The sequence below is a fragment of the Engraulis encrasicolus genome, chromosome 7 (genome assembly GCF_034702125.1).
Source record: "Engraulis encrasicolus isolate BLACKSEA-1 chromosome 7, IST_EnEncr_1.0, whole genome shotgun sequence".
In the NCBI taxonomy this organism is placed as follows: domain Eukaryota; kingdom Metazoa; phylum Chordata; class Actinopteri; order Clupeiformes; family Engraulidae; genus Engraulis; species Engraulis encrasicolus.
This window is the reverse complement of record NC_085863.1, coordinates 38,801,315-38,826,531: the sequence shown is the minus strand read 5'-3', so window position 1 is coordinate 38,826,531 and position 25,217 is coordinate 38,801,315. Positions and strand designations below refer to the sequence as shown.

The window sequence follows — 25,217 nt, the reverse complement described above, 5'->3', positions numbered from 1 at the left end:
TGCGGCCCACTCAGACGGGAGGGAGCGCTTGGAGAACGTGATCCCTCACATATTGTTCCCTAAAGCATAATGGGACCTTTTCAGGGCTTGGCCAACAGGCCTAGCATGGCAGGGGGAGAGCGAGGGGGAGTGAGCGCCCCTGGGGAAACTTGGGAGACTGCTCTTAAAAATGGGGGAAGATTAGGAGTCATTGGCCCAACGGCTTTCACCCTCTTTGCTCTAGGCCATTTTTTTAACCTGTCCTCTGCACTCTCGATGATGTTCTTTCCTTTTCTGTTAACCTGTGGCCCTAGGAGACTGTGCCTAGTGCCCCTGATGCACCCGTCTCATGGGTTATGCATTGTGCAGTCGGAAAAGACGGCTGAAACACGGGCCATTTAACGTGCCAGGGACTTTAAAATGACCTTTTTCCCGTCTTGTGATAATATTTGTCAAACACTTTGGTGCATACATTGACCAAAAATATCATGACTCATGGAATTGGATGCAACAGACGGATCTTTGTTGTTAGGATCGTGTTGCCAAGTACAGAATAGCCAAGCTAATTACTGCCTCCGACCGAAAGTTAGGAAGTAAAACTCAGCAGTTTGTTTCAGGGCACAATCGCAGCACAATCTGAATGAAAGAGGTAGTTGGCTTCTGATCACCACAAGTAACCCTCAGAAAACACCTCTGGCTTAATTTAAATGCACATATTGTGTACTTAGGCACCATACTTATGTATTCTGTATTCTACCCATGCATTTGTATGTTTTTGAGCAAGTACACTGTTGTTTTGGATTTTTTAAAAATCTGTTAAATGTGATGTAATGCAATCTCCAGGCAACTGAGTCCAAGTTGTGTGTCCACAGGTGTTTTTAGGATGGTCAGAGCAGGTACTTCACTCGTTCTGCTCCAGCTTTTCAGCGTCTTCGCTCCTGGAGGAGGTGAGAGGTCCCTGTTACTCCCCTTAGCTGAGCAAGCTTTTCTTTTCTTGTCTGTGATTGGCCAATTATAACCCAATCAGCAGAGCTGTGTAGCTCCCATTCGAAGGGAACAACAGCAAATGGAATCAAGCCATTATTAACTTATCTTCTAGATCATCGAGCCATCATTGTAAATTAACAAGGCCCTCTTAAAGACGAACAAGTTAAGTCCCAAACCTCTTATTTAGAAACAAAATGAGTCCCCTGTCTCCTGTTTCAGGTTAGGGCTGACACTGCGATGATTTTTAAACAGATAAAAGTCACTCCTGGATATGTATCAGGTGACAGGCCTACCAGACTATTGTGACCAGGTTATGGGCAGTGGTCCTCCTGCTTCTGGGTGACAATGCTGTTACTCTGTCTTCAATAATGCTTTCTGATCTATCCCCCTCTCTTGCAGCTTTTTCTCAGGATATCCTCTACCCCTTTGGACCTGCCCATAGGGACCTAGAGACCCCAAAGATGGATGATGGCAGTTCCCCAGAAATTCCCCTGGCCATGCCATTCGTCTTCTTCACCACGTCCTACCGCTCTCTCTTCGTAAGTCCATCTTGTCTTTTATTTGTTTGTCAACTCCGGACCGCCATGGGCCTGACTTATGGAAATGCAGAGCAGCTCTGGAGACAATGCTGTAACTAGAGCCAAACCATCCATTTAGTATCTTTCCATTCAGACTCCAGCCATCTGTTCATGTATCTCTTCTCTATCTCATCAACCCCTAGGTGAACAACAATGGAGTGATCTCTTTTGGCGTGCAAGTGAGCCAGTTCACCCCTGAAGCTTTCCCCCTCAGCGACAGTCGGTCCTTCATAGCCCCTCTATGGGGGGATGTACACAATGGCATCCGGGGCGATGTGTACTACCGAGAGAGCCAGGAGCCAGAAATCTTGGAAAGGGCCACTCAAGATGTGCGCAAGTTTTTCAGAAACATGGGGACCTTCACAGCACAGTGGGCCTTCATTGCAACCTGGCATCAGGTCACGTTTTACGGAGGCAGCCAAACGACGCCGGTAAAGCTGGCTCTTTGTTTGTGAAAACCAAGCACACCAAAGTCAATAACACAATACTTCCTTTGGGTAAAAGTAAAAGTCTAATATAACGCAATAGATAGCTAATAAAGCATTTACAAATTGTGAAGATACAAACTGTCAGAGGATTACATTCAAAGTTAACAGGCATCAATTGTACTGTACCACTGTGTTCAGGTAAATACATTTCAGTGTGTCCTCGTTTCTGACGGAGCAGTGTACCTTTCCATGTTCAACTATGGAGACATAGCCTGGAGTACTGGCACGGCCAGTGGGGGGGATCCCCTTACGGGCCTGGGTGGAACCACGGCACAGGTAAGCGAAGCCAGATACCCAAGCCCCACACCACACTCAATCATATTTCCTCAGCACCAGGCATTGATATCCCACAATTCCACTCTCCAGTCAGGGGTTGTAATATGTCTGGGCTTTGGGGTCTTTAATATGACAGGACTAGGAGAGAGAGGAGACAGGACATGGACAGCAGAGAGGGTAGGGTGGGGAAATTACCCAGGCCGTACTCGAACCCAGGACATGCAAGCCCATCCAGTGCACTGCGCCACAGCACCCCTCTCCAGTCAGGCTTTAATGGCAGAGATGCAAGTCACTTCTTTAACCTCCCTGAGTATCATTCCAACGATGTCATCAACATCGGACAAACTATACCCAAGTCACACCACACTCAATCAACCACTCTACTCTAACTTCACCTCGGCAGCAGGCCCTCATATCGCTCATGTTGTGACTAATGGTTAGGGAGGCGGACTCTGAACCAGAAGGTTGCTGGCTCAATTCCTACCTTTACCAGTGGGAAGAATGTGATCTCCTACACCCCCATTGTCCAAGGCACCTTTCCCTACATTATCCCAGGGACTACAACAAATACCCACATATATGTAATATAAATGCTTCAGTTAAATGTACTTTAATGTAAAGTAATGTCCCACAATTCCTCTTTCCAGACAGGTTTTAATGGTGGAGATGTGAGTCACTTTTTTAACCTCCCTGGGTCTCGTTCCAACGATGTCGTCAACATTGAACAATCTACCAATGTAAACCAGCCAGGGAGATGGTTCTTCCGGGTTGACACGGACCAGATTGATCCTGCCAATGGCTGTAGCTATAATGGTAATATGGTTATGCTGGTGCGGTCTTACTCTTTGATAATCTGGAATCCCTACATGCAGACAAGGATTTATACCCACACAGCTACCCAAAGTACCTGTTTTGTTAAGCCTATTGAATTGTAAAAACTGACACATAGTATGTCTAAATATTCCTCCACTCTCCTGTCTTTACCTCATCCAGGGCGTTTCTACAGGAGGGGGGAGGTGTTCTGGCTGTCGGACCAGTGCTCTCAGCGCTGCCGCTGCCTGGACCTGGACAATGAGGTCTTCTGCCAGGAGGCACCGTGCGGGCAGCTGGAGACCTGCGACCAGATGGATGGAGCCTACTACTGCCAGCCCACGCGCACAAGCACCTGCGTGGTGTTCGGAGACCCCCACTACCACACCTTCGACGGATTCCTGTACCACTTCCAGGGCACCTGCTCGTACCTGCTGGCACGGCCCTGCTGGGAGACCCCCAGCTTGCCCTACTTCAGCGTGGAGGCCAAGAATGAAAACAGAGGCTCAGCCTCCGTGTCTTGGCTCAGGGACGTCACCGTGGATGTTTATGGCCATCGGATAAATCTGCCAAAGGGCACCCTTGGAACGGTTCAGGTATAGTTATTTCCCTCTGGTGCTTACGACTTCCACAACAAAGAGAGAAAATGTGGAGTTTTTCTTCAAATATGAACCCTAGAAAGGTTTATGAGGACATGGTTCTGCAGAAATGTAAAATAAAATATTCCTATGCTAGGTGAATGGGTACATAATGCTAGTAAAAGTAAGTTTTACATTACATGTTTATAGTTTTTACATTGCTGTCCGTTTACACAAGACAAAATCTAATCAAATGTAATGTTATTTTCTATCTTTATATGGGACATTCAAACTGATGTAGGTGGACGGTCTGATGAGGACACTGCCGGTGCAGCTGCAGCTGGGAGCCGTGCGGGTGTACCAGTCGGGTGTGGCAGTCGCCCTGGAAACTGACTTCGGCCTGCTGGTGACATACGACGGGCAGCACTACGCCTCCATCTCCCTGCCCAGCCCCTACTTCAACAACACCTGCGGCCTGTGCGGCAACTACAATGACGACCCCGCCGACGACCCAGTGCTGCCCGACGGCTCGCTGGCGGAGAGTGTGGTGGAGCTGGGTGGCAGCTGGAGGGCGGAGGACTTTGACTGGCGCTGCACGGATGGCTGTGCCCACAACTGCAGCGTGTGTGACCCGGTCACGGAGGCTTTCTACTTCAAGCCGGATTACTGCGGTCTCATCAACAAGACGGACGGGCCTTTCCGGGACTGTCGGGCGGTGGTGGACCCCACCGCTTTCGTCTACAGCTGCGTGTACGACATGTGCAGCAACAGGGACAACATCACGACACTGTGCCAGGCCATACAGGCGTATGCTCTGGCTTGCCAGGCGCTTGGAGTCACCATTCGCCCCTGGAGATCACGGACGTTTTGTGGTACGGCTTCAATACATGTATCTAGTGTACAGTGTGTCCAAAAGCTTCAATAGCAATGTAATTAAATTAGGACAGAAAAGCCAGCAATCCTTCTTGGTTTCCCAAACAATACTAACTGATAGGAAATGATTGTCCATTTCGCCATTTCTACAACATTCTTGCTTTTCCATACTGCCATACAATGCCGATCATTTCTCTTGTAATTTCCTTGCACTTGTAACTGGATGACATCTCCATCTATGACATGCACAGTGCAGACAAATTGTTTTCATTTGTAAATTTCTTCCTCTTCTTCTGTGTTCCTGTAAACTGGATTATGCCTTCAGCCCTGCCTTGTACAGTGCTGACTGACCATTCACTTTCTTTTGCAATGCTCTTCGTCTTCTGTGCTCCTATGTGTAACTGGGTGCTGATGTCCCCACCAGCCCTGACCTGCCCTGACTTCAGCCACTACGAGGTGTGTACCACTGCCTGCCCATCTTCCTGCTCGGAGCTGACCTCCCACCTGCACTGCACCCACCCCTGCACAGAGGGCTGCCAGTGTGACCCGGGCTACGTCTTGAGCGGTAGCCGCTGCGTCCGTAGGGAGGACTGTGGCTGCGAACAGGACGGGCTCTACTACCCCTTGAACGAGACCTTCTGGGCAGGAGAGACCACCGAGCACGGGGAGGGCGAGTGCACCCAGCGGTGTGTGTGTGGGCCGGACGGAGAGGTCTCCTGCTTCAATGACTCGTGCAGGGAAGGGGAAGTGTGCATCGCTGAGGTCGGCCAGCTGGGCTGCTACCCACGACGCGAGGGTGTCTGCTTCCTGTCCCAAACGCAGGTCAGACATGTCAAAAATAGAGGTAGAGGTAGTACCTGCATGATATTGCCTAGTTGTTGCACCAGTTATTCCACTGTAACTAATAAGGTAGATACACTGACCCATAAAAGTGTTCTTGGAGAGAAATTGTGGCAAGATTTTTACTTTTCTTTCAACTTGTACTTCTACTTTTGACACCTTTCACAGGTCCAGGCCACGTTTGACGGGAATGTGCTGCCGATCCCCGACGAGAGCTCCTTCTACCTGGTGAAGCCGTGTGGGGTCATGCCAGAAAACGTGTCCGCTGTGGAGGTGAAGATGGGTAGGAAGCTGGTCAATAAAGGCCCCAGCTGGATGCGGCCTGTGGTGGTCAGAGTGGCTCATCTGGAGGCTCAGATCGGGGGATCCGACTTCGACTCTGCCAAGGTATGTAAGGGTGTTCAATGCACTCAGCTGAAGTCCTCTTGGTACCGATTTGGAAACAGAATTCTATAATATTTCATTCTGTCAGGGTGTGTATACAGTATCTGTTCAGATTAGTCATTAGTTTTCTTTTTTCCTTTTTTCCATTAACTGAAAGCTTTTGACGGTTTAAGTTCCGTCTTCATCAGAGGGTGGCACAGGTGTTTATCTGTGTGCTTTGTAATCACCTGATGATGATCACTCAGCTGAATTCCACCCAACTTGTTAATAGATTTCAGAAATCACCTTGTATTGTCGCATGGATTGCTTAGAAAAAACTTCAGCAAATGTATGGGTGAAACATTTTTACAGGTAATTTCCAAAGTTGTGTTTCCCTTTGCAGCTGAACGGAGAGCCTGTGGTTCTGCCTTTTGTCCATCCAGTGGACATGCTGACGATATACAAGATTGGAAACGTCACTGTCGTCGAGTGGAATGGGCTGGTGAAGGTCCGCTACTCGCGCCAGGGCCAGCTCAACATCTCCCTCTCCACGGTCTTCTACAATGCCACATGTGGCCTGTGTGGCTTCTTCAACAACGACCCAACCGATGATCTTCGCCTGCCAAACGGCCGGCAACCAGAGACCAGCGAGCTCTTCGTGGAGGGCTGGAAGGCTATTGCTGACGACTTGACGTGTAACGGAGACTGCGAGGACCTGTATCGAATGTGTACGGACTTGCGGCTTTATCAGAGCCCTTGGCTCTGCGGCAACATCAACGATCCGGGCAACAGCTCCTTCCTGGCGTGCCACATGGCGGTGAACCCCTCTCCATTCTTCCGGAACTGCCTGTACAACATGTGCGTGAAAGAGGGCAACCGCTCGGCTCTATGCAACTCCCTGCAGGCCTACGCCTCGGCCTGCCAGGATGCACAGATCAGCCTAGGTGCCTGGAGAACTGCCACCAACTGCCGTAAGCTTCAGATTCAGTGTACCTTCCTTTTCCTTATGCCTGTTTATGTCTTCCAAAACATCCGTCTGCCCCAATCACTGGTCCCTTAATAACAATACAGGGACGGTTTCCAGATATGCATTAAGTTTAATCCTAACAGTCTAAGAGCTTTTTTGGGCCAAATATGGTTGTTGAAGTTCTCCCCGGTCCAAGACTAAACCTAATCTGTGACTGGGAAACAGGCCCATAGTGTTTTTAAGTGTAATACCACTTGCCCTGAGCAGGTCCAAGCTACCAGACCATGTTGAAACCTTTTTTGGCACTACTCTGATTATAGTACCTGCATGAATGCGTATTTCTGTATGGAATAAATACACCAGGGTCAATGCAGCTACTGCAATTTTCACTCTCACATCCTTCTCCCCCCATTACTCTACTGGTCCTTGAGCATGTCAATGTCAATGACCAATAACCTATTTTTCCTAACTGGCACATACTGTATGTAGGTGTAGTGCATGCATGAATGCATTTTTTTCCTATTATGGGAAATACACACAAAGTTTGACCTGATCACTGCAAGCTCACCATCACACACAACACACTTAAACATCCTTGCCATGCCCTGAGAACAGCCACTTCAAGGAGTGCACTATTTGACATGGAAAGTTTGACCTGATCAATGCAAGCTAGTTGTCACATTATTCCTTTCTTTCTCCCTCACATCCTTGCCTTGCCCAGAGTACAGTCACTTCAAGAGATGTGCCATTGGACATGGAACATTTGACCTGATCAATGCAAGCTAGTTGTCACATTACTCCTTTCTGTCTTTTTCACAGCTCTGCCTTGTCCTGAGAACAGCCATTTCGAGGAGTGTGCCAGCTCCTGCCCCTTGACCTGCTCAAACCTGGACGAGTCGGACGACCGCTGCCCGTTCCCCTGCGGCGAGGGCTGCCAGTGCGAGGAGGGCTATGCACTGCGCGACGGCCAGTGCGTGTTGCGCAGTGACTGCGGATGCATGTTCATGGGCCGCCAGCTGGCCACCAACGAGACCTTCTGGACCGACTGGGAGTGCCAGGAGCGCTGCTTCTGCAATGGCACGGACAACAGCGTCTACTGCACGTTCGCCCCCTGCGACTCGGAGGAGTACTGCCAGGAGGACGAGGGCCTGTACTTCTGCCAGCCACGCACGGAGGCGCTGTGTGTGGTTGCTGGCTACAGCCGCTTCCTGCCGTTCAACGGCATCCCTTTCGACCTGCAGAGCAGCTGCTCGCTGATGCTGGCCACCACACAGTGCAGTGGGGAGGAGGACGAGGAGGACGAGGACGACGGGTTTGGGATGGCATACGTGACAGACATGAGGCACAATGAGGATAATGAGGACAATGGGAACGGAGGACAAGGGCAGCCGCAAGCACCCGCGCCTGTGTATGACGGGCCGCTGGGAGTTATCATCACCCGCAACAGAGTGTTGCCACAGTTTAAGATGTTTGTTCGAAATGAGGAGCGGGACACGTCACAGTCCATCTGGGCCAGAGGATTTGTCCTGGAGGTGTATGGTTACGAGATTGAAGTATTACGCAGCTACAAGCACACAGTCACAGTGAGTAGACCATAATTGTAAAATAGCAGTGATGGGCAGTATTTCAGAGGCTGCAATCCAATATCATGTGTTGGTTCAAGTCATGCACTAAAACCGTTGTTTCTAATGACTTCTGTGAAGTAATAGTTACTTAGGGGTTAAATAATTGAAGTATTATTATTGGAACTGTGTGGTTCTGAATAATTTGGCAAGTAATTTATTACTAATTTCTTTTAAAATAAGATGCAAAAACAGAATGTATGTGAATATTTTCTTTTCAAACACAAAATGTACTGTATGTATTATAAAATAATACATACAAGATTGTTCAAAACTATCGGCATCATGACAGAGATATTTTTAATCAAGTCAGCAGATCTGAGAAGGTGAGAGAGCAGCTTACTGCGCAGTACTTTGATGCCATGTGCTGTATCACATTTCAGTCAGCATCTGTTAGCGTGCTGGACGTGCCTCAGAGAATTACCCATCTGAGTGACATCTGGAATGACTTCACACACCCTTTCAAAGATCTAACAGTATCTGTAGATTAAACATCAAGCAGGCATAGTCCAGACCAGACCAAATGAGACAAAACCATGGGAATGTTACAATGTCCTTGGGAATGTGACAATGTCCTTGAGACTCTCTCATCTCCTATATCCCCACACAGGTGAATAAGGAGCGTCTGTTTCTGCCGTTGAAACTCGGCCCTAGCAAGGTCAACATCTACACTCTTGGCCTGAAGCTTATCGTGGAGACCGACTTCGGCCTGAAGGTGGCCTTCGACTGGAACACCCACATCGTGCTGTCCCTGCCTCGCAGCCTATACAACGCCACTTGTGGTCTCTGCCAAGGAGTGCCCCTCTCCGGCCCATCCACCACCGTCACCGAGTGGGGCATGACGTGGGCCAAGCGGGAAACCTTCTGCCAGGTGGGCTGCGGCGACTCGTGCCCACGTTGCGGGAATGCTGAGAGGGCCGCCGACGGACCTGTCTCTGTAGTCGACATAGCCGGAAACGTGGAAACCGACATCGGCAACCCAGGGAACCGCTTCCACTTCTCGGAAGGACTTTACGTGTATGTGGAGCCGGAGGCAGTGAGGCTGTGCGGGCTGCTGGTGGTCCGGACGGGGCCGTTCGCACGGTGCCACAGCATGGTGCCGCCAGTTTACTTCTACCAGAGCTGCCTGCAGGACACATGTCTGGACCAGGGGGCGCGGGAGACCATCTGCAACTGGCTGCAGATCTACGCCAGGACCTGCCAGACCCAGGGAGTGCCCATCATGGGGTGGAGAAGCTCCACACCTTGCGGTAAGACTGGCACCACAGACACATTATGTATGGGTATACTCATATGCATGTGTGCATGTCAGGTGGCTGTATGAAGTTGCACCTTGCTGTAGCCTCTTACTGCAGATGGGCGACAGGCCTATTCACTCTTAGCTGAAAACACTCGATTACATCATAACAATATTGCTACGACAATGCAGTCTTAAGTATCCAATTAAAACTTGCTCATTACCATTTTTTGGCAATAAGGATATAACAGAGGCTATGCGCTAAGGAGTTAAAGCACACAACTACATTATGTATATGCATGTATGCATGTCAAAGGATAAAGTTTTTAATGGCTGTATAAAGTGTCACCTTTCTGTAAGGCAGCACAACCACATCACAGAATGTATGTATGCAGTGTATATGTTAGAGATAAGCGTTTCATTATAGAACATTATAGAACATCATCATTCAGGAGAATTCCTGCCAATTTCAACATGCAATTGTATTGCTTACACTTCCCTTCACTTGCCAGTACCCAACAATGGGGCACTTTTTTGTTCAGCAGTGAGGTCCTGGCCTGGGGCCTTGGTTCATTAAAAAAAATAAAACATCTTAATATACTCCCAATATGATCCCAAAAGTTTTGCAACATCAACAGGGAACAATCAATCCCATTAGAATGGCAAGGAATTCTTCTTTAAATGCAGCATGTCGTCACGTCATGTACAGTAGATGGCACTTTGACAAGGCTCACAGCCTTTACAAGAGCCCTTCTCACAAGTTATTATGTTAGAAACCAACCGCCTCTCTCCTTTCCCTTTTGCCGTCAGCTGTGACATGCCCACCCAACAGCCACTACTCCAGCTGCATGATGGTGTGCCAGCCCCAGTGTGCCCCTGCCCGCGGCCAGAGAGACTGCAACCAGTACTGTGTGGAGGGCTGCCAGTGCGATCAAGGATACGTGCTCAATGGCAAGAGCTGCATCCTCAGTCAGAACTGTGGCTGCTACACCGATGGCAAATACTACGAGGTGGGTTAACTTACAACACACTGGAACAACGACCGATAAGACATACGTACAGACTCTGCAGCTAGCTCAACTTGGCAGGTGTTGCAGTGGGTGGAATTAGGGGAATAATACCCTGGCCTTTTGTCATAGAGATAAAAAATTATCATGGAAATCCGGTAATGAGGACCATTTGAGAGGACCAACCGCCTCAGGAATCTTATCGTGTCTGTTTGGGTTTCTCTTTGTGTAAGAGTTATTACATGGTTCACGTTCAAGTCCTCTGAACAAGCTACCGCACAACAACAGAACATTTGTGTCTTTACGAGCTAACTTAGGTTAGGTTATTGTTGCAACAACTGATAAGGCCTACGGTTCAGAGCAGCAGTTCAATTTGGCAGGTGTTGAAGGTTGGAATTGTAGGAATAATACCCTGACTGTTTTTCATAAAGATAAAACTTTATCATGGAAGTCCAGTAATGAGGACCATTTGAGACAACCAGCTGCTTCAGGAATCTTATCGTGTCTGTTTGGGTTTCCCTTTGTATACCGGTAATAGTTATGCCATGGTTCAATTTCTCTAAGAATAGGCAGCCTCTAACAGTCATTGCACTCTGCACTACACAGGACTACTAAAGATATCACAGGCAATGTCACACACTGCACTCTGACACACGTTCAAAGATATCACAGGCAATAACAGAACTTTTGTGTCTCTTCAAGGGAGGTTAACATATCGTTACAACAATGATAAGGCCTACAGAGCAGCAGTTGGACTTGGCAGGTGTTTGGTGGCTAGAATTGAGGGAGTAATACTGTGGCATTTCTTCATAGAGATAAAAAAAATATCAAGGAAATCCTGTAATGAGGACCATTTGACCCACCGCGAAGGAATTTTATCCGGACTCTGTTTGGGTTTCTCTTTGTACAATGGTTATTATTACATGGTTCAAGTTCACAAAGACCAGGCCAGCACTGACGCTCAGTGCACACTGCACTCCCACACAGGATTGGCAAAGATGTCAGAGGACAACAACAGAACATTTGTGTTCTTTTCCTGTGGCAACCCAAAACAGCTGTTCAAGTTCTCTAACAATAGTCCAGCTCTGACACACATTACAATCTGCCCGCCTACAAAGGATTAGCCATGATATCAAAGGTACAATAAAAGAGCCTTTGTATTCCTCTTTTACCTGAACCCCCTCAGGGCATTGGGGGCGAGCATCGCAATGACACAGTCTGTCTGTCTGTCTCTCTGTCTGTTTGATAGCCTGTCTATGTGTCCACCCGCAGTGTTTTGTGTTGCCTACGGGTGGCGCCAAACACATAACATTAAGTGCATCTAGCTTTGGGCAGGGGGGCAGGTGTCTGATTGCTCGTTTTCCTCTGTGGCAGCCCAAGCAGCTGTTCTGGAATGCCGACTGCACCAAGCGTTGCCAGTGCATTGGCCGCAACTTGATCCAGTGCAACCCGCGCCGCTGCAAAGCGGAGGAACAGTGCGGCCTTCGCAATGGCGTGAGGGGCTGCTTTGCCCGTCGCACCCAGCACTGTGTGGCCTCGGGAGGAGGAGTGTTCCGGACCTTCGACGGTGCCTCTCTGCGCTTGCCCGCCTCATGTTCGTTTGTCCTCTCCACCATATGCCACAAGCTGCCCGAGCTCTCCTTCCAGCTCATCGCCAACTTCGACAAGTGGAGCACGCCCAACCTCACCACCATCTCGCACGCCTACCTGTACATCAACGAGGAGAACATCCTCATCTCCGGAAGCACCGTCAAGGTCTGTAAACTCTAATCAATGCAGCGTTTCTTTATATTTCAGATAACTGCAGTTTTCTATGCTGTCAGCTATGGGCATGAACACCTCATTTATGGTGATTATCCCTAGTATGATAAATTGTTTACCAAAGTATGAATAACAGACCCACACTTCTGAAATCCGTGTCCTGTTCTCACCATCCTCCCAGCTCAGGTTAACGGCACCCTAGTGACACCAACCAATGCGGTGTTACTTTCCATTAGCCTGACCATCGCGACTATGTGGTTCCTCCAACCTTCTAGTCTGGTCAAGCTAAGGTTATTTCAGACTTCTCAGAGGGTGGGCTTCACCCGTGTGTATCAAATGCTTCTGCATGCTACTGGTCGAAGGCTCCAATTGAGGAGAAAATATAAAGATAGACAAATTGTCCAGATTACTAGCATGGGCGGGCACAAGCAAACTTTCTAAACAATGTCTTAAAATTCTGGTTCTATGCTTCCAGCTATGAAAGACCTCTTAACGTGTTGCTATAACTAGTATGCTATTTTGATAATCCCATGATGTTTGATACACCCACACTTCACACTTCTTCCCTTCCCTCCCTTCTCAGGTAAACGGCACCCCAGTGACAGTGCCCTTCGTCACGGGCCTCAATACGCGTGTGTCCACCTCGGAGGGCTTCCTGGTCATCGACACCCCACAGGACATCCAGGTGAGGTACAACCGCTTCAACACGCTGAGCATCACCATGGGCCCACGGCTGCAGAACAAGGTGTGCGGCCTGTGCGGCAACTTCAATGGCAACCCCTCTGACGACTACATCACCTCCCGCGGCAAGCCGGCCCTCACCGCCCTGGAGCTGGCCCAGAGCTGGAAGACCAACGGCATGCAAAACAGGTGTGTGTGTGTGTGTGTGGAAGGGTGAATGAGTGTGTAAAGGCCCTGATGAAGGATTAGCCAGCATCTGTGACTCACCCACACCACAGTATAAAGTATAAATGGACAGACAGCCATGGACCAATAATACATGCAGCACTGCAGGGTGTGAACAAAAATTACATTCCTCCTCTCTGCCTCATCTTACTGTGTGTGTGTGTGTGTGTGTGTGTGTGTGTGTGTGTGTGTGTGTGTGTGTGTGTGTGTGTGTGTGTGTGTGTGTGTGTGTGTGTGTGTGTGTGTGTGTGTGTGTGTGTGTGTGTGTGCGCGTGTGCGCGTGTGCGCTTCCGTGAATGTATCCTCACTATTATCACAAGGGTGAATATTTTCCGTGTCCCTAAAAGCATAATGTTCCACTACACTGTATTCTAGGGTCTACAGTGTGCTCTAACAGAGTCAGATGAACAAATGGCTTTGATCTACAGCAGCGTGTCCTAAGCGTGTCCCAAGGTCCCTTGTGGACCTTGAATATTTTAGGGGTCCCTCTGGTCTACAGTATGCTCTAACAGATGGTCCATTTCACACTGAAGTTGAAACTGTACGAAACCTCTGTCTCCCCTTATTGTACGCCCTCCTGTTTGCAACCGCAATGAGACTCAGCGCGTTGCTCTGGCTCAGTTCTGTGATAACACTGCTGTATGTGGACGTGTGTGTACCTGTGTCTCTCCTCTCATGTCCCCCCGCTGTGTTTACAGTTGTGACGAGATCCAGTATGTGGCCGAGTCCTGCAACAGCACTGCCATGTGTGTGTGTGTGTGTGTGTGTGTGTGTGTGTGTGTGTGTGTGTGAGAGAGAGAGAGAGAGAGAGAGAGAGAGAGAGAGAGAGAGAGAGAGAGAGAGAGAGAGAGAGAGAGAGAGAGAGAGAGAGAGAGAGAGAGAGAGACCCTGGTGTGTTATAACAGTATGGTACCTGTGTCTTTGCTCCTGTGTTTACAGCTATGATAAGATCCAGCACATAGCTCGAGCCAAATCATGTGACAACACAGCAGTTTATTTGTGTTTGTGACACAGTATGCTACCTGTGTCTTCCTGTGTCTCTCCGCTACACTCCTGTTCCAGCACTGCTGTGTGTGTGTGTGTGTGTGTGTGTGTGTGTGTGTGTGTGTGTGTGTGTGTGTGTGTGTGTGTGTGTGTGTGTGTGTGTGTGACCCTGTTGTGTGTTGTAACAGTATGGTACCTGTGCCTTCCTGTGCCTCTCCTCTACAGCTGCGATGAGACCCAGTACGTGGCGCTGGCACAGTCCTGCGACAACACGGCAGTAGCGGCTCTCCAGGCGGAGGACAGCTGTCTGAAGCTGACGGAGGCCAAGGGCTTCTTCCAGCCGTGCCACGGGCTGCTGGACCCGCGGCCCTTCTACCTGTCCTGCTACCTGGACGGCTGCTACAACCACCACAAGGCCCAGGTCTGCGGCTCCATGGCCGCCTACGCCGAGGCCTGCCGCTCCTTCGGCACGCTCACCACCCGCTGGATCACCCAGGAGAACTGCTGTAAGGGGACGGAGGCACCACTGCACAATTAGACACAATTCTCGCAGTAAAGTCCGACCATTGTCGTTTTTGAAGCACAGCAGGTGTAAATACATGTGTACCAGTTTCAGAGCAGAAAACTATGAAAAACAGTGGCATGTATGTTTGTCCATGCCACTGGAGGCAACTTTTACTTACTTTGAAAGCATTGAATCGAAGCTGTCCCCAGAAAAAGGCCCATTATATTCATCATAGAAATTAAATACTAAATGCTTTGTATGAGCATGCTTATAGGCCCACTGTAGGCCTACATGATTAGTGAGACCTTTTAATGGCGCTATGCACTAGCCTACAGTATTTTTCTGAATGATCTCTCCTCTGCTGATGACTCATATCAAATCATTAAACCTCAATATGCTAATTAGCTTAAGTTACCACATTAGCAATTAGCACAAATCTCATTAGATTTTTATCAGAGGCAGCAATTTGAGCAGCACCCAATTAATCTGATACTGATAGAAGAATAAGCCAGTAAGTAGAAGTTGATGTGTAAACTGTTCAATGAATTGTCTCACATGTTTTGTTACCATCCCCAAATCCTTAGCCCACTGGCCTACTTTTCTCAAAGATTCTTAAATCAGTGGCTAGTTGGCTATTCAATTCCTACATGTTGAAACTACAAACAAAACCTAAGGGGAACATGACCAGAAAATAGAAAGCAAAATAGCTATCTTGACAAACAAGTAACAAACAGTAACACTATTTACCCATTCAGGTGTCATTGATGTCTACAGGTAGGATTATGCACTACTAGAGACATGTGTAGCCTAACCTCATGTTTGTGAGGGACCAGTGCCGTATCTAGCCTACTGTTCAAATGTGGTATTGCACGTTGTGGTAGCTAAGAGCCACAGTTTATTTGTGCAACCAATGGTCTCAATTAATTGGTATACAGCTCTAACAGTTCAATGCAACTCACCACCCTATGTCTGATATCGCTTATCGCCGCAATAAGTTTCCCAATTTACCATACTCTCATATTGAATTTTAAAAACTCAACTAAGATTAGATCACAATTTACCTGCAATACCTGGTCTATTTCAAGATGCTTAAATTCATTCATCTATCATCCATATTATGTACAAGGCGTGCCTAAAAAGGGACTTAAATAGGCTATGGTTGTGTTTATTCAGGTAATAGCACGTTTGCCACTTGTGTCCCCTACTGACATGATTGTGAAGACAGCTAACGCTGTGACTGGACCTGTCTTTAGCAGAATGGATCTATGACCCGTGTGCCGGAGAGACCTGCACAAACAACACCTGTGAACAGGACAACGGAGCTGGTGGAGACCTGTGTGGATGCCCGGAGCTGCCCAGTAGTGAGATAGGTAACTATGACAGCCAGCTGTGACTTTGAAACATTTTGAACACTTTGAATTGAAAGAGATTTACCATAATGACTTGAAGTAGCCCCTTAATGCGCGCCGTACCTCCAGTGGCACGCTGTAATAGTCATTGAAATGTACCTACCATAGCACTACAATACTGTGACACAACACAGGCCCTTTAGTAATGCACCACGACTTGGTCATTACCATACTGGTAACAACAAATGTATAAAGACGCGTCTTAAGGGGTTAAAGAATAGTTGTTTTTGTTCTAAAAAAGCTCTCCAAAAAGGGGGTCGTCTTGTATTCAGGCCAAAGAAGTAGGCCTATAGTATGACATGATAGGCCTGTAGTATGTGGTGGATGCAATGAGGAATCAAAATTTACAGACATTTAATCCTCAAAGACTGTAAAGGGAATACTGTGTGTTGTGTTAAAGAAAATCTGCCTGTAAATATGTCCATCAAGTTTCTATCCAAGCTTAAGTTGGGTTTGCATGTGAAGATTCTCCTTCTTCTGGGCCATGTTATCCAATACATTCAGCTAAATTCTTAGGTGCACTGTGTACTATTTTATAGCAGTTTCTTCCTAGAATTCATGCTGCCTTAACTAATGTTACCTTTTTTATTAATCAAATTCAAAGTATTCATTATGACTTGGAAAATTGCACTTTTCATACACAAAAAGGTTCTCCATGTCTACCATTTTGATTTCCAGAAGTAGACATTTTAGCTGCAAAACACTGTGCTTTGGTCATACTAGTAGATATTAGTTTATTATTTTGTAAATATTCATGATCAGATCAAATTTGGCAATAGGCAGCACAGTTTCAATGAGCAGCATAGTTGCAATACTGTACCTACTCTGGCCACAATCCTAATCAGTGCACCTTCAACGACTGTCTCTCTTTGCATAGCTGTGTTTGACTGTGTCTTACCCTTTACTGTCCTCTGGATAGGAGAGGATGACATCCTTCAGGCGGAGGTGACATGTAAGCATGCTCGCATGGAGGTGTCTATATCCAAGTGCCGCCTCTTCCAGCTGGGCTTCGAGAGGGAGGATGTGCGCATCAACGACCAGCACTGCCCTGCAATAGAGGGAGAGGACTTCATCTCCTTCCACATCAACAACACCAAGGGCCACTGTGGCTCCATTGTGCAGGTGAGGCCTCTGATGGCTCGTTGGAGTTCATTTATCACGCAGCTGGAAGTTTGTCTTGCTGCATGATTTCAGCTTTAAATCCCAAGTGCCCTAGATCAAGGCACCTAACTTCACATTCCTCCAGGTATTGTAACCACTAGCACCCTGTATGTAAGTCACTAAATCACTTTGGATAAAAGTGTCAGCAAATCAAATGCACTTATCAGCAGGTTCCTTTTGCCAGAAATGTAAGTAATTACTTACTATTAATATTATTAATAGTATGGTCACAGAGCCACCTCATAATGTTGGTACATTATAATGGACCATTGCATTTTAGGAATTCTAGGATAAACTACAAACCACATTTTTTATTTCGTTTTAACAGTCCAATGGAACCCATATCATGTACAAGAACACGGTTTGGATCGAGAGTGTGAATAACACGGGCAACATTGTGACACGAGACAAGACCATCAACGTGGAGTTCTCCTGTGCCTACGAGCTGGACATCAAGATCTCTTTGGAGACGGTGCTAAGACCCATGCTCAGGTAAGCCGATATTTCAGATTTTATGTGATGTTTATATTTTTGATTTCTTTGTATTTTGAGAGAAGGATTTTGACAATGCACAAAGGCCTGTTCAATTTATGTTTCACTAATATTAAAAGGAAAGATGCTGTGAAACATTTAAATGTGGGTCAAAGACGTGCAAAATGGCATTGTCATTCAGTGTAACGGATACCTTCTGCTGCCTGTAACACATGATTTTTAAATTGATTTAATTGAATGGATGACAGCCGAGGCTTTCACGAATTCACTGGAAAATAAATAAATAAAAAGAGTCATGTTTTTTACAGTTACAGTCATCAGAAGGTATCCATTACACTGAATGACAATTTCATTTTGCACGTCTTTGACCCATGTGTTCCCAATGCAAAGCCCCATGGCAACCAGAAAAAAATACGGTTTTGTCGCTATTTTTATTTATTGTATATGAATGCTCATGAAACACAATGCTCTCTGTCCCTGAACACACAATTTGCCATCGCCTACAGCATGCTGTTGTCACATTTCCTGTGACTGTGGTCTGTGTGGCAAATGAATGCCTTAGTTGTGGAGACAAGGCCAGTGTACTTTCTCAAAAAAAAATCTGTTCGAACAAAACTTCATCTCCAACATTGGCAGTGTGTTCTTCACAGATTGCCACTTGTCACAGCCACTAATCCTGCATTAAAAAATAATTTGTGGAACTACCATATTTTCTACAGTGTCATAAACCTCACCCTTCCTACTCAAGAGGGTAATTTCATCGCCAAAATGGCCCTGTATAAGAACTCATCGTACCGACAGCCCTACCGCGAGGGCGAGGTGGTGCTCAGTACTCGGGATACCCTGTTCGTGGGCGTGTTCGTGGAGGGGGCAGACGCACGCCAGCTCATCCTCATCGTCAACAGCTGCTGGGCCACACCCTCACGCCACAGCACCGACAGGCTACGCTACATCATCATAGAGAGAGGGTAACACTGACACGTTACACTACACTGATGCTTTTATCCAAAGTGAATTACAGTTATTTAGGTGTAGGGTGTTGGTTACAGGCCCTGGAGCAATGTGGGGTTAGGTGCCTACTTCAAGGGCACTTCAGCCATGGATGAAGATACTAGTAGGCCTAAGGGTGGGATTTGAAATGGCAACCATCTGATCTAAAGCCCAGGGACCATTGAGCCATGGCTACCTCCACTATGCATTTGACATCCACAGTATGTGGCTCATCCATTGTACATTGCACATTTTGACAGTATGCATTTTCTCAACATTTGGCTGTGCAACATTGTCATATAGGGCACTAACGCAACACAAACACATCTGTCTAGCCTCACAGAGAGACTTTCACACAATGCATTTTCACATCCATAGCACAACATGTGAATGAGTCAACATGGAACAAATATATGAAAGCAAAAATGCATGAGAAATTCAATTCCTTCTTGTTTAATATACTCCATGTCACTCTTGTATCCACTGTCCCAGGCCATGATCTCCTCATTTAAGAATACATGCCAGTCATGACTTTATATTTATTACTTTTTTGCACAACAAAACATAAATATAATTTGCAATTTATGCAACAGTTTTATTTATGCAACACTGGTAACATCCATTTATGCAACATGTCGCACATTATCAAAACATCAATTCACTTCTCTTGAAATGAACTCAAAGCATATATTTGGTTTCAGCTGTCCTAATATCAAAGACAACACCATTGGCATGGCGGAGAATGGCGTTTCCCTCACCTGCCGTTTCCATGTAACCGTGTTCAAGTTCATTGGCGATTACGATGAGGTTCACCTCCACTGTGACGTTACACTCTGTGACTCCGAGGTCCAGTCGTGTAAAGTGGTAAGTGAGGAGGTAATTATTACATTATTACTATAGAAATGGAAACTTCTGGCAATCTGGCAATATTGTCAAAACAAAAAATACATGTTGTCTTCAACATCAAAAAATAAAATGGGGGGGGGGGGGGGGCGCTGTGGCGCAGCGCGCTAAGCCCCCCACATTTGGGCTTGCATGCCCAACCCTGGGGACCCCGGTTCGAGTCCGGCCGGGGTCATTTCCCGATCCTCCCCCGTCTCTCTGTCCCATTCGCTTCCTGTCACCATCTTCGACTGTCCTGTCAAATAAATAAAAAAAAGCCCCTAAAAAAATTTAAAAAATGTGAAACAGGAAAACGTTAAATAACAAATAAGACAGTCAAAATGTTATGTCTGTTGAAGATTCAGCATTTCCACACAATACTCACATATTACAATGGCATATGAATTACCCTCCATATTAATGTGTATTATCTGAAAATGATACACATACTGTACACATGTAAGTACATTCACACAGATGCCATGGACTCTCCATCTTCTCTTTTTTAGCCTTTCTCCTCTCCTATTATTTAGTCTTATAAATATTGTCTTGTACATTCATTATCTTTTGCATGTTCCAGTTTGTCCCTTAAAGGGGCACCAGGTAGGATTAAAAGTTTAATTAGTCACGGTCCCGAGTCAGACGATGCTTATGCGAGTCATTACAAAGTGAACGACAGCTCTCGCGACCACTTCCACGGTCCACTGTCAGAAAAACCCACATGCAACTTTGACAGTGTCGGACCGAACAAGTGTCGTGGGAATCACTTTTCATTTGAAACATCGCTATACATACCGTATTCAGATTTGTATCAACTGCTGGCATTCTGTGATGAAACTTAAGGAAGAAGAAATCCGCACTCACAAACTGCGTCTCATTATTTATTTATATTACCACCATGTCCAAAAAGCAAACGCGTTTCGGCTAACAAGCCTTCATCAGTGCGTGGTACCCAAAAGCTATCTCGCACCCAAAAGCTGTTCGGTTTTCCAAGAAGTTGAGCGCGTCCTCTGCCAATACTTGAATTCTGTGATGAAAAACACTCGTGAAAAACACTCATGAGTTTATTTGAACAGCATTTTTTCATTACAGTGTAGATTTTGAGACAGGCATGCCACGGGCACCGTGCAAATGACGTCATCCTACCTTCTGCCCCTTTAAAGTATGCATTTACACTTTTCAAATAAGTTTTCTATACTTAATAAAACATTATTTAGAGTTCTCACTTCCATTGGCCTTTTCTATCTAAATTAGGTTTAGAATTCTGTGTGGAAATTGTCAATAAATAAAGCATTGACAATAGCTTCACAGTCAGCATCATTCCTTTAAAGATTAACGACAATACACACTACACTATGCTACAATACACACTTCTCATTTACAATGGTCCTCTATGATATGACTCTGTGCATTGATCTGTGTTCTTCATGTTTAGAACTGTCCACACAACAGGAGGATGTACTCAGGAGAAATGGAACATAGGCAACAGCAGATCCTCTCTATAGGACCCATTAGACGACGAGGTACAAACGTCTTTTCAATATGTATGTTTTTTATATATAATTGATGTGTAGAATGTTAGTCTGTGTAAATGTATACACATTTAAATGTAGGCTACAGTATGTGAGTTCCATGTACTGTGTATACATACACATATACATACACATTCATATATACTGTATGTCAGAGATGGGACCAGTTCACAAATGTGCAAGTCAAAAGTAAGTCTCAAGTCATTCCAATCAAATCCGAGTCAAGTCACAAATTAAGACTGAGTTAAGTCGTACCAAAGATAAGTCAAGTCCAGGTCATATTTTTTGTCCAAGTCCTTAATAAGTCACCATGTATTCTACGCACCATATTGCCAACTACTTTTCATCATAAATTCACAAGTCCCCATCTCTGCTGTATGTATGTACATGCTGCCTTGCAAAGGCAAAGTGCAGTAACTACACCAACATTGAAACTGAGAAAAAGACCTTCTTGGTATTAGGTTGGATATATACTGCAAATGTAACATGCCAATGTGTTTAAACTGGGACACATTTGAACCATAGGGCTTTGTCGCAAGATAAAGAAGGTGTTATGAAGACCATTTTCTGTCTCAACTCAATTTTCAACTCAAAAGTATAGTATGTAGTTACTGCACTTTGCCTGTGCAGGGCATGGGTTGGTAAATGTCTTGTGAGTTATTGTGATTATTGTGATTTTCCAGAATTCGACTGGTGTGAAGACAACAATGGCGGCTGTGATCAGATCTGCACCAGTAAGCTGAGGGGGCCGGTGTGCAGCTGTGTCACAGGGATGCTGCAGAGGGACGGAAGAAGCTGCCGTGGTGAGATCACTCACTCCAATCACACACAAGACTTTTGCATGCCTTCGTTTGATAGGACAGTGGGAGATGGTGACAGGAAGTGAGTGGGAGAGTGAGTGCGACGGGGGAGGATGGGAAAGTGACCTCAGGCCGGAATCGAACCTGGGTCCCCCGGTTTGAGTCACAGCCAAGGCCACACAAGGCAGAATTTCTGTCGACAGTAGAGCTTAGAGAATGGCCGCTAAAATGTATTTTCAGTGCTATAACAAAAAGCACAACAGTTGTAACATTGTAATAGTTTAGTTTCTGACAGGCAGACTGATAAGTCAAGCAAGCTTAGATGATCACCTTTTTATGTCCGTTCAGCACTCAAATTCTGTGTATTCAATTCCTCAGAACATGAGTAGTAGTTACGTGAGCATGGGGACATGGCATGTCTGTGTAGTAGACCAATAAAGCCATATTCTCTGTGAAAACAAAGGCCTTTATCTGCACCCATCCGCTAATCACTCCATATATGATTTCTTTTCCTCTATGTGTTTGTATGTGACAGTGGCGGGTTCTGGTGCTCAACTCCGACCTCTCATCCCTTTGGTCATTCTCGGAGCAATCTATTCCCTTCTGGCCCTCACACACACATTATCCTGCTTGTCCTAACCCTTCATGTAACCACGGAGGACGAGGAGGACGAGAGACAGAAGATGGACCCAGAATGACCGCAAACAATCAAAACAGGGACATAATGGAGAAAAGGAACAGCATGAGAAAATGGAGCATCTGTACGTAACCAAGCCAAAAAAGGTCATGAGTCTGCAACTGAAAGCAACACTACAATCCTAAAGGAGTCGTCACCAGCTGGGAATCTGCTCTCTCCGTGCCTGTGGAGGGCACAACACATTGTCACCATCACTCTTGACTTGGAGGCATCCTGTCTGACAGTGCTGGAGGCCTCAAAGGAAACAATCCCAGAACTTTTTTTTAACAAAAAAAAAGCAAAAATAAATGGACCTGGTTTTAGAACTTGAACAAGTAATTTTTAAGGTCAAACAATTCAAACAGTTTCAAACTCTCAAAAAGTAAACGTAGTGGAAAAAACACACACACATAACATGGCAAAATTATCTCAGAATTTATAAAACCTAGTCAGTCTAATGGTTTAGATGCAGAATATGCCTCTTACAGTACTCTTTCATTATTTTGTGTCTTTGGTTGGGTTTACTAAAGGCTTTGGTATATGTAAAAAGGCTTTATATTTGGGCATTGACTGAGATATAGATCTACCTAGTGCTGTTTTTTTCACTTGCCAAAGCCTTTGGTAAACTAATCCAGTCTTGTCTTTGGTGCCGATGCCTTATTTGTCTGCTGTGATTCTCTGAATTGATTCATATTTATGTAAATTTCTCAATGAAATGACAACACACAGCTATACTCTGGCCAATTAGTCTGTAACTGTGATTTGCAATAAAAAAAGAAACAACTTGAATATGAGACACTTATCACTGAAAATGTTGAATAGTTCTGACAGTATGGCATTGATGAGATTCTTCTGAAACGTAACATAACAAACTTCCACAATGCAAGTTTTTTTTATTTTTATTTGCTTGTTTTTTTTGTTAAAGCCTTCACACTTTTACCGAGTATTAATGTCTGAATGTGAAAACAAATCCAAGTGTGTCGTTGACACTTAACAGAAAGTTGTTGAAAGTGAATGCAAGTGTGTTTAATATTCCAAAAACACTAGTACGTGAGCAAGGCTTATATATATTTGACGATTGCTTTGATCTTTTAAAGATAATGAGTGATTTGGCTAGTGGCAGTCCGTTGGTTTGAGGGAGAACATCACTGTTTGTTATGATATTCCTTTCAGAGCAGATCAGTAAATGGATGTGTGACATAAAATGAAATAAATCCCAGACTTTAATTATGTGGTTCATGCACAAAGTGTCCATTGTGTATTTTGATATCTATTTTTGTCTATTATGACAATCAGACCCAAATGATGAGGGTCAAAAAAGTAGCTTTGTAGTAACTGTTGGAATTTGGTGCAGTGTTTCTATAATAAAGTAAAGTGTTATCATAATTCCACGAACTGTTTCAATCGATGTACGCAATTTTCTGAAGCCCCCCCAAGTGTGTGTGTGTGTGTGTGTGTGTGTGTGTGTGTGTGTGTGTGTGTGTGTGTGTGTGTATGTGTGTGTGTGTGTGTGTGTGTGTGTGTGTGTGTGTGTGTGTGTGTGTGTGTGTCACCAGAGATTTTTTCTAAAGGCAACAGTATCTCTGTGTGTCACGCACTGTACGTGCGTGTGCGTGCCTGCGTGTGTAATCGTGCGTATTTGCGTAGGAGCGCGTCAATACGTCCATGTATCACGTCGCTAAGGCGACCGCTTGGGAGGCGTTTCCTTATACCTGACTTAGAGGGAAAAAAACCCTGAAACATTCTAGCTATCCTGTCGTATATAGCATTCTATACTTATATTTAAGCTAAAACTTGTAAATAACTAATTTAAGCAACGCGTAAAAAGCCAAAGTCTTCCGGAGCGGCGTTCTGGAAACACTGTTCCAAAAAGATGAGCTGGAATCGTGCAGGTGAGACGCTCGACCGCTCTATACCGTTAAGGTTTAGAATAGAGTGAGGCACAGCCACATTAACAAAATGACATAAGAGACTTAGTCCTTGTCATATTATTAGCAACACAAGGACTTAAAGCTTGTTCTCGTCTCTGGAAATGTATCGGCCGTGCGGTCCTAACGTTGAATAAATATTGCAGAATGAGGAAATCTAAGTAGGCTTCAAAAAAATGTCTAGTCCGGTCTCAAGCTCGTGACAAGTCCGGTGTAAGATTTCACCTGCAACTTGAGGTAGTTGAAATTCATGTTCCTGTGAAACAGTTTACACCAGGTTTGACGGCATTGTTTGACGGCACTGTGTAGCCTGGATTGCTGGAAAATAGATAGACAATGTTACTTTGTGTGTCTTGAAGTGTTTCTGTGTTTTTGTGTGTGGAAAATATGGAAAAGCTGAGATTGTCTGACATCCACCCACATGCCCCTCCCATCTCTCTTTCAGTAGTTCAAATTTGCTTTCATGGCATGACAAGTTATACAGTTATACAGTTACAGTATATGGCATTGCCAACTGCCTCTCTCTCTCTCTCTCTCTCTCTCTCTCTCTCTCTCTCTCTCTCTCTCTCTCTCTCTCTCTCTCTCT

The 25,217-nt window shown here is 45.6% G+C and overlaps 1 protein-coding gene across 1 annotated transcript; it reads left to right on the top strand.

Moving 5' to 3' along the window:
* Positions 1 to 862: 862 nt before the first annotated feature.
* Positions 863 to 24,028, top strand: tecta (tectorin alpha). Its single transcript, XM_063203487.1, has 25 exons — positions 863 to 926; positions 1,366 to 1,505; positions 1,688 to 1,975; positions 2,171 to 2,308; positions 2,956 to 3,121; positions 3,302 to 3,714; positions 3,998 to 4,568; positions 4,994 to 5,391; positions 5,578 to 5,796; positions 6,176 to 6,743; positions 7,559 to 8,051; positions 8,187 to 8,322; positions 8,972 to 9,611; positions 10,409 to 10,608; positions 11,980 to 12,360; positions 12,950 to 13,236; positions 14,482 to 14,762; positions 16,015 to 16,131; positions 17,090 to 17,292; positions 17,660 to 17,823; positions 18,543 to 18,791; positions 19,515 to 19,677; positions 21,131 to 21,218; positions 21,911 to 22,030; positions 22,563 to 24,028. The coding sequence occupies exons 1-25, from the start codon at positions 863 to 865 to the stop codon at positions 22,664 to 22,666; spliced, it is 6,591 nt and encodes a 2,196-aa protein (XP_063059557.1). The 3' UTR covers positions 22,667 to 24,028.
* The last annotated feature ends 1,189 nt before the right edge of the window (positions 24,029 to 25,217 follow it).

Coding starts and splice junctions, on each gene's coding strand:
- tecta (XM_063203487.1), top strand. CDS start 863: ATGGTCAGAGCAGGTACTTCACTCGTTCTGCTCCAGCTTTTCAGCGTC. Junction 3,122..3,301: donor CAATGGCTGTAGCTATAATG/GTAATATGGTTA, acceptor TACCTCATCCAG/GGCGTTTCTACAGGAGGGGG. Junction 8,052..8,186: donor GAGGAGGACGAGGACGACGG/GTTTGGGATGGC, acceptor CACCCGCAACAG/AGTGTTGCCACAGTTTAAGA.